Source organism: Leucopleurus acutus (assembly GCF_964270905.1).
Source record: "Leucopleurus acutus genome assembly, chromosome: 14".
Taxonomy (NCBI): Eukaryota; Metazoa; Chordata; class Mammalia; order Artiodactyla; family Delphinidae; genus Leucopleurus; species Leucopleurus acutus.
This window is the reverse complement of record NC_139156.1, coordinates 77073978-77093016: the sequence shown is the minus strand read 5'-3', so window position 1 is coordinate 77093016 and position 19039 is coordinate 77073978. Positions and strand designations below refer to the sequence as shown.

At 37.9% G+C, this 19039-nt stretch overlaps 1 protein-coding gene across 2 annotated transcripts in view; it reads left to right on the top strand.

The window, feature by feature from the left end:
- Positions 1-19039, top strand: part of RYR2 (ryanodine receptor 2) — a gene marked incomplete at both ends in the record, with an annotated part of 711173 nt that overhangs the window by 630967 nt on the left and 61167 nt on the right. For both annotated transcript variants that reach the window (XM_082854592.1, XM_082854593.1), the window contains 4 exons: positions 5651-5750; positions 7023-7102; positions 11391-11467; positions 12276-12349. In XM_082854592.1, the coding sequence (XP_082710718.1) occupies positions 5651-5750; positions 7023-7102; positions 11391-11467; positions 12276-12349 (331 nt within the window). The remainder of the gene's footprint in view (positions 1-5650; positions 5751-7022; positions 7103-11390; positions 11468-12275; positions 12350-19039) is intronic.

The window sequence follows — 19039 nt, the reverse complement described above, 5'->3', positions numbered from 1 at the left end:
CATTCTGTCTTATTGATTAAAGAGAACTTCTTGTGTCTTAAATGCCAAATATGCCTGTGAAAGAGTTAATATTTTGTCATAAAAACTTAGGAGACTAACCTATGACATCATACCCACTAAGTACTCAGGCCAATACCCAGCTCATATTCCAAAGTATGTACCATGAGGTGTGAAAGAATTCATTTAGGTCTAAAATGTCCTAAAGACTGATGTTACATAGCTCTACACAGTGATAAAAGCACTTTTGTCTGGCCCCTCCAATGATCTAAATTTTTTTTTTTTTTTTTTTTTTGCTGTACGCGGGCCTCTCACTGTTGTGGCCTCTCCCGTTGCGGAGCACAGGCTCCGGACGCCCAGGCTCAGCGGCCATGGCTCACGGGCCCAGCCGCTCCGTGGCCTGTGGGATCTTCCCGGACCGGGGCACGAACCCGTGTCCCCTGCATCGGCAGGCGGACTCTCAACCACTGCACCACCAGGGAAGCCCCCAATGATCTAAATTTGAATATAATTCAATTTTTTGTAATTCTACAAGAATGAATTGGCTATAAGATGTTCCCTCTCCGATAGCTACATAATTTGATCTTTGAATGGGCTTATTTACTTGTGTTCATAGGAACACAGCAATTTAGATTAGCAGGGCTTCCTGAATCTTACCAAAGAGAACCATTAAATATTAAAAAATTGAAGATAAAGCTACGGATATAAAACATTGAAACAATTATCTCTTTTATCAAGAAAATTTACACTTCTTTAGTTTCTACTGTGGAAGCTCTATGGTGTCAAAATATGGACCCTAGAGTGTTGAGTTGCTTGTCATACTGTTGAATCATAGAGGGGAGAGGGGGAAGGAATTTTCATGGCCAGTGTTCTCCAGTACTCATGCTTATTGCTGCAATCTGCCAACTGCATTTTTATATACTGAAATTGTTGACCTGTAGTAATACCCTCCTGTCTTAGCCCATGTTCCCTAGAAAACAGAGCAAAGAGGTTATTTGCTAACACTTTACTGGGGTTGGAGGTGTTACAATCTCAGGGGAGTAAGAGTGAGGGAGAACGAGGACTGATACAGGGAAGCAGAGAGAATGCAGTAATGCATTCTTGAGCTGACCAGCTAACCACAACTAACCAGCCATACAGCTAGTATGCCCCTGGAGAGGCTATATGCATCCTGGAACAGCACCTCCTGGGGAGCAACAAGGAACACTTTATCTGCTGGTTTCCTCCCACCTCCTATCTCTTATTGGTTACAGGGTGTTAATTTCTTCACACTTCCTGCTGATATTAACCAGCTCTTCCAGGTGACCCCTGGGGAAGCCAGAGCCAGCTTGGGTCCAGCCTGCCGAGTGTCCAGGCACTGCAGTCTCTCCATTTGCATCAGCATGTGGTTTCCTTAGACAGTGCTAGTGGTGATAAGAGCCAGCTTTCGTAAGCACAGTAATGGTGCAAAAGCCATTTCTAGGGCCACTGTACTTAAGAAGCAAGGCAAGTCGCTAAGACTTGGAGAGAAGGGGGTTCAGTGTGGGCTGGAGTACTGGTCCTGATACAAGGAGGATTCCCCAAAGCACAGACCTCTGTATTGTGTATGGTAATTTATGCATATGAATGTGTAGACCTAAATAGCATGTGAGTATGTAGACAACACATATTTAAACATATAATGGTGCATTTTTGACACGCACAGTAATTTGACTGCATGTGCTATTGTTTGTAAAAATAATCCCAGTTGAGACTGACATATACGCACTGCTATATTTAAAATAGGTAACCAACAAGGACGTACTGTACAGCACAGGGAGCTCTGCTCAATAATCTGTGATAACCTAAATGGGAAAAGAATTTGTAAAAGAATAGATACATGTATGTGTATAACTGAATCACTTAGCTGTACACCTAAAACCAACACAACATTGTTAATCAACTATACTCCAACATAAAGTAAAAATTAAAAAAAATAATCCCAGTTGAAGCTTATGCTTGGCCACATTATTTACAGGAAATGGGATCCAGCAGAATCAGTAAGAGCACAGACACTCAAATAGACCAGCTGTGTTTGCATCCCAGCTCCACCATATGGCTGTATGACCTTAAGCCTCAATTATCCTATCTATAAAATGGGACTAATTAAGGTCTCTATTGCATAGGATTGTGATGAGGATTAAATTAGTTAATGTATATAATCCACTCAGAACATTGCCTATCACACAACAAACTCTGTAAGTATTTGCTATTATCATTACATTTAATCAATTTCACTTCCTTACTAAAATCAAGTCAGAGAAGCCCAATGAGAGGAAATCTTTTATCATAATGAGCACAGAACCTCCCAAGGCAGGAGACCTGAGTTCTCATCTGGGTGCTAACCAGGTGACCTTCAGCAGGTCACACTTAATTACCCTGTACCTCAGCCTTTTCATCTTTGAACTGAAAGCTTTGAACTGGATGTTCTCAGGGGTAATATCCACCTTTCAACCTGTCTGATTTGCTGTTTTTGAGTAAGTTCATTTTTCAGGGCAATTTCATAACTCTTCTAAGTGCATAAGTACTGATCAGAAGCTTGCAAATGTTCATTACTTCTGATCTTTTGTGAAGGGGTGAAAAAGAAAATAAACTGCATGCTTTTTTAGTATAGGAATGTCACAAGGAAAACGATTTGTAGAAAATAATGTCTAGCTTCTGTCCATGTATCTCTACCTTTTCCTCATTTGGTATTTAAAATATCACACAATCATACATCATACAGTTAGATGAAGAAAAAAAAGTGTTGAGGGATGAAAAGCATTTAGGGACACGAAATAGAGCCTTCCAAGAATGTGATTAATCCAGAAACCCACGCCACAGAGTCTTGCTAATTTGCTGCAGGTTGTCAGTACTAGTGATTCCGAGGTTTCTAGGAGTGTACATAAAATCGTATACATGTAAAAGTTTCCTATATCAATAGATTACTGAGACAGTCTTCTTGTTTGGGAGAAACAACAATTCCTGAAGCATTTTTCCCTTTGTAACCTTGGAATAATTTAAAGACTAAACTACAGGTTGAAGGTATAGTGTTATATTTAAGAACCTTCAGCAATTCAAGCGGAATTTGGAGCGCGGCAGGGCGAGGAACGCTGCTTTTAAAAACGTCCTTTAAAAAATACTTTCAAGGTGCTATTTCCCTGAATAAGATACTTTTAAAAAGATCTATCTCCAATTTGCTTAGAAAAGCTAATCTGCAGTCTATTTGAAATGAAAGAATTTTTTTCTTTCCACATAATCCATCATTTTATTGCCTGAAAACTTTCTAGTTTCACTTTTAAAGTTTTACTTTTTTATGTCATGATAAAATTTCCAATGAAAAATTAAATTATATACCCAGAAGCAGTTTTCAAAGGGGACAACAAAGTACAAAAAGAAATAACATTAAAGATGTTCTGAAGAGAGGGCTTCCAACAAAGAAATTCAAAAGAGTGGTCAACCTGATCCCTCTATGAAATGCGATCTTCCTGCCTCTAGATCAGAGTGTGTTTTTTTGCTCACTATTTTTTCTTCAAATGTTTCATATCATCTCCCCCAAAATATTATTATTGAAATTTAGATGTTACATAAGGAAAATTAGTGTGATCTTTGCTCAGGGAGTTTACTTTGTAAAGAAGGCAATTTGATATCCTGTGTTTCTTGGTCCTCCTGAGGTCTATCCATCATGAGTGATTTCAGTTACTGAAGAGGATACTGGGACCTTGGAATCTATTGTGCAGGTTGTTCTGCCAGGTCTTTGAGCTGGTCTCCCTACTTTTGGAGCGCAAATGGCGAAGGGCTTCTGTATTTGTTTTTCCTCAAGAATATATGGCGTGCTGCCATCTTCCATCTTCTTTGGATTTCCTGCTGACTATCTTTATATGTTGTATTGCGTCAATAGAAGAATCATTCTTTCTAACTCCTTTGCCTCTTTAGTTGATGAAAATAATAGCACAGTTCCTTAAGACAGTAATTTCTTATCAGTTTTACCGGACAGCTCTTTCACGAAGGGAGTTGGTTAAGCTAGGAAGTAAAAGTTCTAGAAATAGCTCTGGCAACGGGAGGAAAGTCAAAGATTGTTGGGTCTAAAAGGAAGAATCAAATGTTGCTCCCTAATTTTAAACAGCACCTGAAGAGCAGACGAAAGGGTCTTCTTTCAGTTTTCCTGAAACTCTGTCGTAATGACAATATAGTTTTGTGTGTCTGTGTGGTTTTGTTTTCGTTTTGTTTTTGACTTCACAGGAAGAGGTTTAAACATGAAGGCAAACCTTTTAGATGTTAGCATGGCTACGTATAAAGCAAAGCTGCCTTTTTTTTTCTTTTTCTTTTTTCTGCTTCCATTTAGGCCTATCACATAATTTAAGAAAAAATAAAAATTTAACCACAGGAGCTCTAACTATAGTGTGAAAAAAAACCCTGATCAATTTTGTTTTCGCAGCACGATATTATCAAAGATTTAAGAGACAAATTTGCCAGCCTCGGCGAGAACTCTCTGGTAACAGCATAAATGTCTGTGTTGGTTGCTTTTGATTTAAAGGTTTCTTTTTTCATTTGTTTGAGCCCATTTCTTTTCCCCCCTCCTTTTAGTTTATGTTCTTTTTCATATTCTGTAACTAGCAAGCCTTCATTTTTTAAACCTCTTCCATCTTCCAGTGTCTATTTTCCGTACTTTGGATGGAAAGTTTATGGCAGCAAAGCTGTCACTCTGGCTACCTCTGCTGCAGCTCTTCCTGCTCTTAGGTCGTATATGTTTTGGCCGTTGTGTTTATGGACATGATACTAATTGACTGTTTCATGTCCCATTGACTAAGCTTCTCTACCACGCCATTTGATGGACGCGCTGTCATAGTGCTCTATGCAACTTTCATTCTGCAACTTATACTGCTTGGTTCCGTCTCAATTCTCCAGCGAACTGGATAGCTCAAGTGAATGATCCTACCAGTCTTGAACTTGCTGTGCCTTTATATTTTATTGTGATTTCCTTCTGTATGTGTTCAGTGGTAGTTTAAGTGGAAAAGAACAAACTCTAGCCATTGCTCTAGCAGTACCATACAGTATCGTTTATTACCACCAGAGAATACAAAATATAAAGGCACATTGCTTCTTTTATTCTTTGGGAGGGGACTGGGGAGATCTGTTATCATATGTCCACTACTTAGTTGAAGCCTACCTTTTTATCCATATCAGCTTTCAATTTTGCTTAAACTCCAACACGTCCTCAGTTAATGTTTTTCTGTCATTCAGTGATGACTTACAACTCGAGCCATTTGCTGAGCAGTATCAAGTTATGACCATGACTTGGGAGATGATTAAACACGTGACAAACTGATGCACGAATGTATCATTCAGAAAGTGCAAGTTTCAGTGATGAAGTACAGTACTTCAAAAGTATGATACAGGCTTTGGACTAATCCAGTCATGACAATTGAGAAAATTCATCCTGATAAATCAGTACCAAAAGTCTATCACAAGAAATATAAAGGGAAAAACCAAGAGTTGACTATGTTAACATCTGTTGGATAACATTGTTGGTGTTGAAATGGTCCATAATGTTGTCATAGAGCCCATACATGAAGAGATGACTGAAAATGTGGTTTATAGAAAGCTGCTCTGCTTAGTGATAGCTGCAACATAAATGGTTGGGATTTGTGTTCAGGAAAAAGAAATGGAAAAGCAAAAGCTTCTGTACCAACAAGCCAGGCTCCACGACCGCGGTGCAGCTGAGATGGTGCTGCAGACCATCAGTGCCAGCAAAGGTGAGGCTCCTGGCTCTACCTCGGAAGGGCCGATCCTGTAGATTTCCCCTTTACTCCTAGGAGCGCTCTTACGTAAAGTCTACCGATTTATTTTGTCCCTGAATTTCTTGTTCGTGACTAGGTCAGGTGACTTGACAAATGCCACCTCTCTTACAAAGTTCAATGTTGATTTTTCTTTTTTAATCAGAATCTTACTAAAAGATTTTTTATTTCTGTTCGTTAAGTTTTGGAAATTATATTGGGACACAACTCTAACAAACTGATTATGTGAATCAGAGGTGGGCAAATGTTTTCTGATAGAGGCCAGATAGTAAATATGTTCGGCTTTGTGAGCCATTGGGGCCTCTGTGGCATCTCTTCAACTCCGCCAGAGTGGCATGAAAGTAGCTAGAGACGATACGTGAATAAATGGTGTGGCCATGTTCCAATAAAACTTTATTTACAAAAACAGGTGCCAAGCTGGACTCGGCCCTCGGGGCCCTTGATATAAATGTTTAGATTTTTTAAGTGAGTCATTTTTAGTAATTCAAGTACTGTTGCATTTTTCAGTAGCCAGCCAGTGCAAGCTGATTTTTCTTACATTGGTAATACCTTCTTTGTGAAAACTAGTTACTGTAATTTTAATGGAATGAAAAAGTAATGGTGGTTATTAAGCACCCCTCTCCAAATATAGGGATTATTTCATTTCTAAGATAAGTGGAGGCGACTAATGTAAAAATAAAACATAATATGCTAAATTATAGACAACTGGTTGGATTTGAAATTTTGCTATTATTATTCAAATAACTTAAAATTGTGACTAGTCACCCTAATAAAGCAAGGCTATAAACGTATTAAGATAAAAGTGATGAAATGGAGATTTTAAAAGTTGTTCAAACATACTGTTCTTAAGGGAGGAGGGAGAATATTTTAAGTAGCTCATATTCATTTCAGTATTATTTTAATACACATGATTTGTTTTGAATTTTAATAATTTTAGGTGTCAGTATTTCAAAATCAGTTGTTTCTTCCTGTTCGTTTTTCTCTGTGTTCTCATATAGTTTCAATCATAGACATATTACACAGAACTTAGTAAAAACATTGATGGCAAAATATGCATTATGACTCTTAATTTTTTTGTTGTTGTTGTTATATGAGTCAGTCTGTCCCTCTCCACCATGACATAGGTTTGTAGGAGGTGAATAATGACTTTAAAAGTGCACATTTTGAGATAGAATTGGTTAATGTAGCAGGTGAAGTGATAGAAGGATCACAATATTTTGTATTTTTAAGGTGAAACTGGACCCATGGTGGCTGCTACTTTGAAACTCGGAATTGCTATCTTAAATGGCGGGAACTCTACAGTACAGCAGGTATGTCATTGAGCCTTTCACATCATGTGCTTTTTGAAGAGATGGACCGTATAGTCATCCTGTTGAACTATTTTAGTCATCCTAAAAGAACTATTAGTTGTACATTAGTTGTACTTTTTTGTTTTCATTTTCTATGTAAAGTATGCCTTTATTTTATGGTCATCTTGTCCCAGTATCCAAATATCTCCCAGGTAGCACAATAAACACCCCTTCTAGGTAGCACAACAAATAACAACGCTGGTTAGAAGTCTGAAGTCATGTCATACGGTGTCATCATTTGCAATGCTGCATTTCATGTGAATAAGTTGGCGTAAAGCAGCTGGTTTGTTTTAATAGTGAAAAAGAAATACCCTTACCTAGGGAGCCTAGTTTGGTAACATGTTTTATAGTGTTATATCTCCTAAAAATTGACTCTTAAGATTTTGTTGTATATTTGGTACGAAGTTGGCTTCTAGGTTAATGTGTAAACAGAATGCATTGTTAAGAATTTTTCTAGTTGTAATTCTTTCTATTCTCCTAAGATATGAGAAAATCACTTCCCAACCAAGTTCTGTAATGATGTTCTGTTTAAAAGTTAGACATTATCTGGACGGGGATTTTGCTAACTTCAACCAGTTATGACAAAGGGTACAATCTCCATATCCAACTGAAGGCCAAGGTCTGTTGAGCTTGTTAGAATAAGAGTATTTGAGTGACTTTCTGCAGATCACAAATGCTGGAGAGGGTGTGGAGAAAAGGGAACCCTCCTATACTGTTGGTGGGAATGTAAGTTGGCATAACCACTATGGAGAACAGAATGGAGGTTCCTCAGAAAACTAAAAATAGAACTACCATATGACCCAGCAATCCCACTCCTGGGAATATACCCAGACAAAACTATAATTCAAAAAGATACATGCATCCCTGTGTTCATAGCACCACTATTCACAATAGCCAAGACATGGAAGCAACCTAAATGTCCGTCAACAGATGAATGGATAACGAAGATGTGGCACATATATAAAATGGAATATTACTCAGCCATAAAAAAGAATGAAATAATGCCATTTGCAGCAACATGGATGGACTTAGAGATTATCATACTGAGTGAAGTAAGTCAGAAAGAGAAAGACAAATACCATATGGTATCACTTACATTTGGAATCTAAAATAGGACACAAATGAACCTATCTATGAAACAGAAACAGACTCATAGACATGGAGAATAGACTTGTGGTTGCCAAGGGGGAAGGGGTGGGTGGGGAAGGGAAGGACTGGGAGTTTGGGGTTAGCAGATGCAAACTATTATCTATAGACGGATAAGCAACAAGGTCCTACTGTACAGCACAGGGAACTATATTCAGTATCCTGTGATCATGGAAAAGAATATGAAAAAAGAATATATATACACACACACACACACACACACACACACACACACACTGAGTCCCTTTGCTGTATAGCAGAAATTAACACAACATTGTAAAGCAACTATACTTCACTAAAGAAAAAAAGAGTATTTGAGTGACTTAAAAAAGGACTGTCACAGGTGTGTACTGCATACCTCTGGGGATAACATTCACATGGCCAACAGTGTGGCTCTGAGCTCAGAAAAAATCCTTACGCTCATCGGAGAACAACAAACCACAACATAATATAAGCATCAGATTGTGTTATTCTAAAACTATAATGTCTCTTATTTTTGTATCTTGGCTTCTGTATGAGAAAGCACGGTTGAACAGGGAACTAGTAACTGTTTATTTCTTGGGTAAGTTTTAGTCAAGCAGGTAAAGGGCTACCCTCATTGAAGGAAAGGAAGGCAAATGAGAACTTTAGAATGTTTGACTTCAAGTTGCTGTGAACCTCAGAATCACTACAGTGGCCCAAAGCTAGGAATAGGCTCCTAGAAACCTTTGAGTCTAAGAAAAGAAAAGCGGAGAAAATTTGAAGGTTTCTTTTGGGTTAGTAAAGGTTGTTGCGGAGCACAGGCTCCGGACGCGCAGCCTCAGCGACCATGGCTCACGGGCCCAGCCGCTCCGCGGCACGTGGGATCTTCCCGGACCGGGGCACGAACCCGTGTCCCCTGCATCAGCAGGCGGACTCTCAACCACTGCGCCACCAGGGAAGCCCCATCAAATTGTATATTTTTTTCTGTAAATATAATCACTACATGTTAGTACTGGAAGAGAACGTAGACATAACCTAAGCGAGGGTTGTTAGCTTTTTATTGCCTCTGACAGTTCGTTGAAATCTCTGGCCTCCTCTCAGTGTAATGTTTATAAGTGCACAAATTAAAATTACATAGACTGAAAAGGAAACCAAGTATATTGAAATGTGTTTATCAAAATATTATAAAATAGGTTTTCGATAAAGTAATATGTTTCTTTATGAACTCATTAAATAAAAAATCTAGTACTTGGTCTAATAATTTTTGAGAAGAAAAGACGTGTCTAAATGTTTTTAAATATCTACAACAGCTGTAATGTGATATGAAAATATCTGAAATCTTTATTGGTGACAAAATCGTAGCTACTACTAATCCTCTTAGTGTTTGTTGCTTAGATTACTGGTTGAAAGGAATGCTAAATTTCAGTTAGAAGTTAGTACAAATAAAGGTGAATTTTCTCTCATCCAATTTACAGATTTTCTTTTTTGATTTCCATAGTAAATGACTACATGACTTTTTTTTAAAAAGGAAAAATAAAGAAAACCAACCTAATCTCGCCACAATACTTATAAATAAATAATTTCCCTTGACTTATGTATTGCTTCAAAAGACCTTAATTGTATAGTATATATATTCAGAAATCCATGGAGACAAAAGGAACCTTGAGAGACCATGTAATAAATGTACTCATCGTCTGTACAGATCTTTTCTTTTTTCTTTAAACCTTCAGATATATATTCCACCACTCCCCTTTGACCCTGTAACCCACATTCATTTTGTTTTAAAAGGCCAATGATTAATAAGCGCTTCATGTTTTATTAGACCAATAAGTTATCACACACCCACCCCAAAATGGCTGTGCGTTTTTATGTGTCTGTGCATGTGTAGGTGTATGCATATATGTGTGTATATATATATATATACACACACAAATATATATACACTGTGTATGTGTATACAGCCTTCACATATTTAGTTTTATATTACCTTTAACTCTCTGATTTCTGGAAAAAGAGTACTACCAATATTTTGACTGCTTAGCTGAGCCCTATCTAGATAGCTCTGAGAGTAGGAATTAATCCCTTCTATTTAAGATTCACAGAAGAGCAGTATCTTTATTTTCTTAAAACCTTTGGTGTGCCTCTGTCATCTTATCATCTTGTATGCACTTTTTTTTTTAATTGGGGTATCGTTGCTTTACAATGTTGTGTTAGTTTCTGCTGTACAATGAAATGAATCAACTATATGTATACATATATCCCCTCCCTCTTGGACATCCCCACCCCCCATCCCACCCCCTAGGTCACACCGAGCTGAGCTCCCGGTGCTATACAGCAGGATTCCACCAGCTGTCCATTTTACACATGGCAGTGCTCGTACGTCAATCCCAATCTCCCGGTTCTCCCTCCCGCCCCGCCCCGCCTTGTGTCCACATGTCCATTCTCTACGTCTCCCTCTCTATTCCTGCCCTGCAAATAGTACTTCTTATTTGAAACCTCCAGCACACTGTATCTACATTCAAAGTAGCAAGTGGGAGCCATGCATTGCTTTAGCATTTTTTACATTTACGTTTAACCAAAATGTTGACCACAGAATCTGGACATCATTCTGAGAAAAGAGGAGAAAAATTAATAGTCACATGATTCCCACCAGTCCTTGGGTTTAGAGACCATGGTAATGGAAACTGAATTTCTGTCTGTAACATTAGCATATGGTAATCAGAGCTCTCGGATTGGAATGCTGTTTAAGGAAGTCACTTTTGTAATGAAACCTGTGAATAGCATACAGGTGGGCCTTCTTCCCGGTAAACTTGAACTAAGTATCTGAATCTCCAGATACTTACAGAGTGACATGAAGAGAATTAAGAGTATTATTTCCCCCTGATATTCATGCTGCCTATGGTGTTTTATAAAGCAGCTCCCTTGTTCCAAGCCATGTGTATGTCCTGCTGCACTTAGAAATGTGCAAGTCTCTTGCTGTGACGTGCTTATCACTATTTCGTGGTCAAGGTGACGTCCGTCATGTTTGTATGCACTGGATATTTTTTATCTTTATTTCAGAATCAAAGGATGTTTTTATTTCTTATTTAACAAAAAACGAGCTTTGTGTTCAGTGACCCTGTGGTTTCTCTATCTACTGTAGAAAATGCTTGACTATCTCAAGGAGAAAAAGGATGTGGGCTTCTTTCAGAGCCTTGCTGGCCTGATGCAGTCATGCAGGTAAGCACGTGCTTTTCTTGCTTTGGTTCCACTCGGTGGTTGTACCTTTTAAAGTACTTGTTACTTTGTAAGTACATTACTGACAGCACATACACAGAAGAATTTTTAATGATTAAACACACTGTTAAGTGGGACAAAAGTGTGGAAGTGTCTTATGTTCTATCTTGCTGTTAGGTGTTAGTAATGTTTTAATTACTAATTGTTCCACATTAATAATGTCTTAAAATAGTCTACCCTGTGCTTAAATAGGAACCTTGGAGAATTAATGTGTATTCTGCTTACTTGGAAATGAGTAGTGTATGATGTTTAAAAGACAAAAAACAAAATTCTTTTTCATTTTATCTGGGAGCCGTTAGACCAGTTCTCATCTGCCCTAAATGAATGAGCCTTAACCATGATCGTCATGACCATGTTCATCATTTTCTGTTTTTTACAGTCTTTGAAATCATTCAGACAGCATTTGACTGAGGAACCTGCCACATACTTAATGTTATTATTCCAACTGGAGAAACATGACCATTCTAATTATATTTCAGTATGTCTGCTAACTTTGTAATGTTCTCCCAAAGTTGAAACCCATCAATGCCATATGCTTGACTTTCACATGGATCATTTCAGTGTGGACCCTGGAGAGAAACTAGTCTGGTACTAGGAAAATATGGTTGGTAGGCATTGAGTCCGTGTATGTTTTCAGTATCTGATAACATTTGGTTCACGTTTCACGATACACAGTTTTTAGACATTTGCTCTCCTGAAGAAAGAAAACGTTCTGTTAGGCCTCTAAATGTTTCTTTCCCTGTTATTGCAGTGTCCTTGACCTAAACGCATTTGAGCGACAAAACAAAGCTGAAGGACTTGGGATGGTGACCGAGGAAGGATCAGGTATTGATCCCTTAAATTAAAAGCATCACGTGTCCCCAGTTTTTCCCTGAAATTACAGAGAGATACAAGGTTATCTTTAAATAGACACAGTGCTTATGTGACTCATTTAAAAGTTCATAGTTAGACACCCATGCAGGTCACACCCAAAACCCAATCTTCCATGTTGGTCATTGATTCCTTTTTATTCCAGATCTACTGTCAGTGGTCTTTCCTCTAGTTGGGTAGTAAATAAATATCCCTTAGTAGAGAATTATCTATAAAATTCTAAACCACATGGATGAGCCACATTAGAAAATGTTTGACTTTCTTTGGCCACTTTAGCAAACTGTCAGGCTTTCAAATTCTTCTATCTCCTTAGGACAGTGATGCTTTCAGATCCTTCAGTCCACCACTAGTCTTACTATCTCCTCCCTTTTAGCCCAGTTATCCTTCTATCTCATATATCCATGCCTTTGCAAGTCCAAATTGTTGAATGAAATAAAGAGTAATTTTTGTGTTTAAATAACTCTGATCACTTAATTTACATGTGCATGAAAATAATGACTCGCCGATTCTTAGAGCTTTTCTCTCTATAAATAGATGTATGAACTAGAAAATTTAGCACACAGTGCATTTAAAGCAGAAATAACTATTGTTGCACATTCGTTTGGGTATTTATTAAGAAGAAAGTATCTTCACTATTTTTGGTTTTGACTTGTTTTTATTCTTTTGTGTTTGATTTTAAAATTAATTTAGTTTGAGTAAGGCCCTGTGTGTTTATCTGTTTTTGTTTGTTTGGTCTGGTTTGGAGTTGTCATCTTATCAATGTATTAGTTTTGGAACATTGGGTCTTCTATAAAACTAATCTTATTGCAAAAAATAAATTTTCTCCCCTCTGCCATTTGTAGTCTGCTTGCCTTTCTGAAATATTTTAGAATTAACTAATCTCTCTAATTATCTCTGTATATTTTTGTTCTCACAATAGGAAAAAAATTAGCTGCATTTTTCTTCCGGTATTTTAAAGATCATTTATACATATGCTAACACTGCTGCTTCTGTATATATCACCTGTGTAATTTTATTTTCTGCTTGGTATTTGAACGTATAGGTTCAGTAATCAAGTATTCGTCACACGGTTATTTAATTGGGTTAGCTACCTTCAAGAAAAATCACCAGCAGAATTCTGAACTTACTTAGGTTTTTTGAAAATGGACATCAAGCCAGATGTCTTCATTACTGACCTTTGTGTCGACAGTTAACAACACCTGGCCTTGAGGGGCCCATCTGGAGAACTCAGAGCCATGACAAATCCCAGCTCCCATTAACTGCATGCCTCTAATGTCTCACAGAAGTCCTGGGCATTTTCCAGCTGGAAAGTGCCTAAAAATGAGTCAGTTCTCTATCCAAAGTCTGACTTCCCTGTCATGGAATTAGCAATCAATTTCATTTTCCCCTGCAGTTTTTAGCTAATGTACCAGAGGCTCTGAACACAATTCCGTTCATCATTCTGAATCACTCTTTACATCAGCTCCCCACAAAGAAATAGTGACCACCCAGGTTTATTTTACTGGGCCTCCTAGCCACTGTCAACCAGATATAGATGAGAATAACATTTGTGAGTCCCAAATCAGAAATAACTGATGAGAGTGACCATCCTAATGTGAGAATTCGTTCTGTCTCTCAATATGAGGTTGGTTTGATTAGTTTACTCTTTTTAAAGACACACACAAAAATAATTGCCCAAATTGATTAACACGTTTTCTATTTTATTTCCTTACAAACAGCAAAGCAAAAACAAACTCTCAACTTCTTTCTTTTTCCCCATTTCCTTTTCTTTCGACTACCGTCAATGTACTATTCTCCCTTCCTCAGTCATCACTCATGAGCGTGGTAATTATTAAAAATGAACTGCCTTTTCTTCATTTGCTCCTTTATTTGGTGTTAGCTTTGTGTACAGTCTTGATAGTGACAGTTTTTGTGCATTTTTTCCTTTTATAGACCCTTTTAACAAGTAGATTGTTTACTTCCCATCATTATGCATCCTTTTCCTTTTAAAACTTATATATCAAGCTTTCCTTTTTTTTTTTTCTCATCCTATGAGGATGTGCAGCTATTAACATATTAGACCTGAAGGGGCAACAAGCATTTAAATGATGGTTTCAGATTTGTTTGGTTCTGTTCTTTCATTTAAGAAAAGTTCTGGTGGACCCAGTGTTTGCAGCTGTTGTGTAAATGAATGAATGTGTGCAAGAGTCTCCCTGTGGCATTTCTGTCTTGGACATACTGTGGCTTTATGGCTGTACCAAGTGGTGCACGGGAAAATCAGTGCCGATCCAGTGTGTGCTATGAACGGCTGAGTCTCATCTTAGCCATTGGGCTCTGCTACTTCCCTTCCAAGTATTGAGAGATCTGTAGAGTTTTTCTCTATTCTTTGAAAATATCACACATTAAAAACCCTCTACCATAAAAACAAATTTTCATTCTTGAGACCGAATTGAAAGAACTGTAGAAACAGTAGCCAATGTTCACTCTTCAAGCTAGGATAATAACAAAGATGGCACTGGTGTTGCAAAGTAGTCTCTAAAAGACATGACATACGATGGTAATAAAGAAGGGATGAGATTTTTTGAATGGTACCTAGTATGTCAACAGGGCTTCAGAGATTAAGTTGTGCTTTCTGAATACACACCGTTGCCTTCACCAAAATATCTTTCAGGAGAATATGCAGTGACCACTCATTCGCTGTAATGAATGGTACACTATTTCCCAGATTGAGAACACCTATACTGACTCTATCTTTTGTCATACTTTTAAAATTTCTGTTACACGACCATTCTTTTAAGCTTCTGCAACTATTAAGAGTTTGTACTCTCAAAGGAGAAAGGACATTGGGCATCCCTGTTGAAAAACAGAAAAGGCTGAAAAATCTAAATCTGTTAGTGATATCCTTGCTTCAGAGCTTAAGGCTTGTGCAGTATAGGCTCAGGACTGAGAAAATAATCTGATAGATCTAAATCTGCATCCTAATCAATTATCTTTATTAAGCTCAGTCTCTTCCCGATGATGATAAAAGGACCATAAATTATATTGCCATGGAAAATGTATAACTTGAATACATGAACTTTTTCATACCCACAGCTTTCCCATGAGGTATTTTTCCTATTTTATAAATAAGGAGGGTGAGGGAGAGAAAGATAACATGGCTTGTCCAGGGTCACACAGCGAAGTGGCAGGGTCAAGGCTGAAATGCAGGCATTCTTCCTGCCTTTAATTTGCCCATTCCACATGCCTACTCCCTCCCCCCCCCATCCTTCAGTAGTCTTTGGGGGGCTTATTTTGTGTCCAGCATGTTGGCTTAGGTAGAATTGTTGGTCCCTTAATGTAATGTCTCCTTTCAAAGACACCCATCTATTGCCGATTTTTGCATCCACCGTTGAAGTTTTAATATCACTTTTAAGCTTTTTATGGTTACACATGACATTCTTCATCTGGTGTTGAGATACCTTTAGGGAATATGTGCTTCTTTAAGCTTTGTATACAGCTGTCCCTCTGTATCCATGAGGGGTTGGTTCCAGGACCCTCCCCTTCCTCCCCCCTCCCCCAGCAGATATCGTAAGCCACAGATGCTCAAGTCCCTGATATAAAGTGGCATAGCACGGTCATACCTCTGTATCTGCAGATACAGAAGGACCACTGTATCTGGATCTCAGACTCATTGTTTATATTCTTTTCTCTACACTGTTACTGTCCTGTAGCCCTATCCCACCTTACTAAATTTCCCGCATTTCTACAAAAGCCTGGACTTCCCCCTTGTTTGTTTGTTTTTTTTAAAAAAAGGTTCTTAAGCAAATGTGTTTAGATTTGTCACGTGCTCAGTGTTGTCCTCTCTGTATATTTTTTAGTCCTGTGTGTTTTCTTTTAACACAGAGTGAAGTTCAAAACCAAAAACCTATATAAATCTTTGAAATTTCATTCCATCCGTGGATTTCTAATTTGTTTTTCCTCAGTACCGTTTAACCTCATTAGTAATTCATGATGAGCTTGAAAGTGCAATTTTCCTTCTTTCAAACGTCTTCTTGGAATATAGTCGAAGATACTGCATTTGATTTTTGATCATTTTGCAGGGATCCTTGACTTCGTAAGCAAGATGAAATTGCGAAGCTGATCTGATTCCTCAGAAACTGTTTGATTTTCTAAACTGTTATATAAAACATTAATACAAGTTAAGCTTCTCAAATTTCCACCTGTAACTGATAACGTGTTGCATTGAGGTTCTTGCCGATATATTTATAGTGACCTCATGAAGTTTACGTGAAGTTGAAGATAAAAGGATTCCTTTTAATTAATTAGTGAAAGGGGATAATTAAAGCAATCTTTAAATATTGGCTGCCCTAAGTTTTCGTTGGTGTTTTTAGTGCTTAATTATTTTTTGGCTTCTCCTGCCCCATCTTTTCAAAGTACTTTCCCAGGTATAATCCAGTGCTAACATCTGGGTTCTGACTATATTTCTCTGCAGTTCCTATGGGTAAACTTTCTCTTCAAGAAAAAGCCTGTAGTTCATGGCACTAAATAGATTGTTTTTTAACATCCTTGCAGTTTTTAAACTTTGAAGCAGTCCTTTAAATTTGAGTGGCTGTTACGTGCTAGACACTGTCCTAGGCACTGGCGTTCTATAGGAGTCCAGTACTGTGTAGACAGACTTGTAAACAAGCGACTTCAGAACAATGCCCTCTGTGTAAGAGAGAAGTGAGTTGATACTTTGCCAGGGATGGGGAAGTGTCACCATAGACATAACACGTAGCCTGAAGTAGAAGTTTATCTGGTAGATAAGGAAGGCAAAGAAAGGCATTCCAGTGGAAGGAATTAGCATCAGCGTATGCAAAGTTTAAGGTACAAAACATATCAGAGGACAGTAACTAACCTGGTGCGGTTGAAGAGAAATGAACCCCCTAGAAGATGGAAAGATCGTTTGTGAGAGGTGCTGAAGGACCTTCCTTGCTCTTTCCAGGCATTTGTACTTTCTTTCTGAGACCCTGGAGAGCCATTAAAGAAACAACACTTAAGTGATACATTATGTTTTGTGTGATGATCCGCCTGGCATTAAATTCCTACATTCACTGTTCAGAATGCTTCCAGTAGAACCTAATCACCCTAAAAGGCACAGATCTCTCCTTTCTCAGTAATGCTAGCGTATTAAATAGGCATGGAGTTCTCCAAAGGTAGTGGTCACCACCATTTCCTTCACGGCAGCTGGGGAACTCTGCTTAAAGGTAGATTGCAGGGAATTCTTCAGAGTATGCTTTCCATAATTACTGTTACAGGAGTCAGTCTGTTTGTCAGGAAGAGTGTTATAATTGGATTGCCTATAGCTGTTGTTGTCAGCACCAGGGTGTAAGATGGGTGTCCCATGTGAAGACACGGAGATCAGTTAGGATGCTGGTGGATGGAATGGGTGAAGGACATAAAGGATTTCAGTTAGAGTAATGACAACTGAAAGGCACTAAGAGAAGGCTACAAGAAGATGCACACTATTGAATATTAGATATAGGATGGATAAACAACAAGGTCCTGCTGTATAGCACAGGGAACTATATTCAATACCCTGTGATAAACCATAATAGAAAAGAATGTATATATATATATATATATATATATATATATCTGAGTCTCTTTGCTGTACAACAGAAATTAATACAACACTGTAAATCAACTATACTTCAGTAAAAAAAAGAAAGAAAAAAAAAAGAGACGGCTATAAGAGAAACAATCTGCAAATCATGTTTGAAAGCAAAAGATTTCTTCCCCCACAGCTAACCTATAACTTTAATTCTGTTTTCCATCGGTCACACCTAACTTTTTTCACACACAGTGGTCGTTGGTATTATCTAGGAATGCATTTTATACACTGGTGTCAGGTTGTTACCTTAGGTTAAATACATGCACTTAATGGAATTATGAATGATTTATCATATTCACAACCCACCAGTATTCTATATTTTAGAAATCTAAAGGTTGTTTTTTAATGACTGCATGCCATTAAAACTTCACATTTATTCCTACTGTGTTTTGCATATTTCAAAGCAACTGTACTTGTTTGGACCAATTTGATTCTCCCAGCAGCCCTGTGAATTCAGGAAGTCAGGAGACTGTTAATTTCCATATCAAAATGATGAAACAAAGACTCAGAAAGGTGAATTGACTTTTCTAAAGCCACGTGTCTAGAATATGGTTTTCCTTGGGTTCTAAAATTCATAAAAACAAGTTAGGAGTTCACAATTTAAATAATGTACAATAAGTGTAATGATTGTTAGTCAGAGATTGATTGCTGATGTGAGCTCTGTGAAGTGTAGAAACTATTGCACACTGGATTCAGAAGGACCATACAATATCGAAATTACCTGTTTATTGCCTGACTGTGACCTTCTTAAGGTTAGGGATTGTGTCCATTGGTCTTTTTTGTCCCTAGCACCTCACAAGGTGCCTAGCATATAGGAGACTGTGAATGTTTGCTGAAGTTTACTGAATTCAAGTCCTTTACTTGTTAATAGCTGTAGGACAGTAGTCAAGTTACTTAATTTCTCGGTTGTTTACCAAACCACAAAATGGGATCGTATCACCTCATTTGTAGGATTTTTGTAAACCTGAAATGAAATGATGAGAAAATATATCTAGCACAATGCCTAGCACACCGTAGTCACTAACTAAATGTGA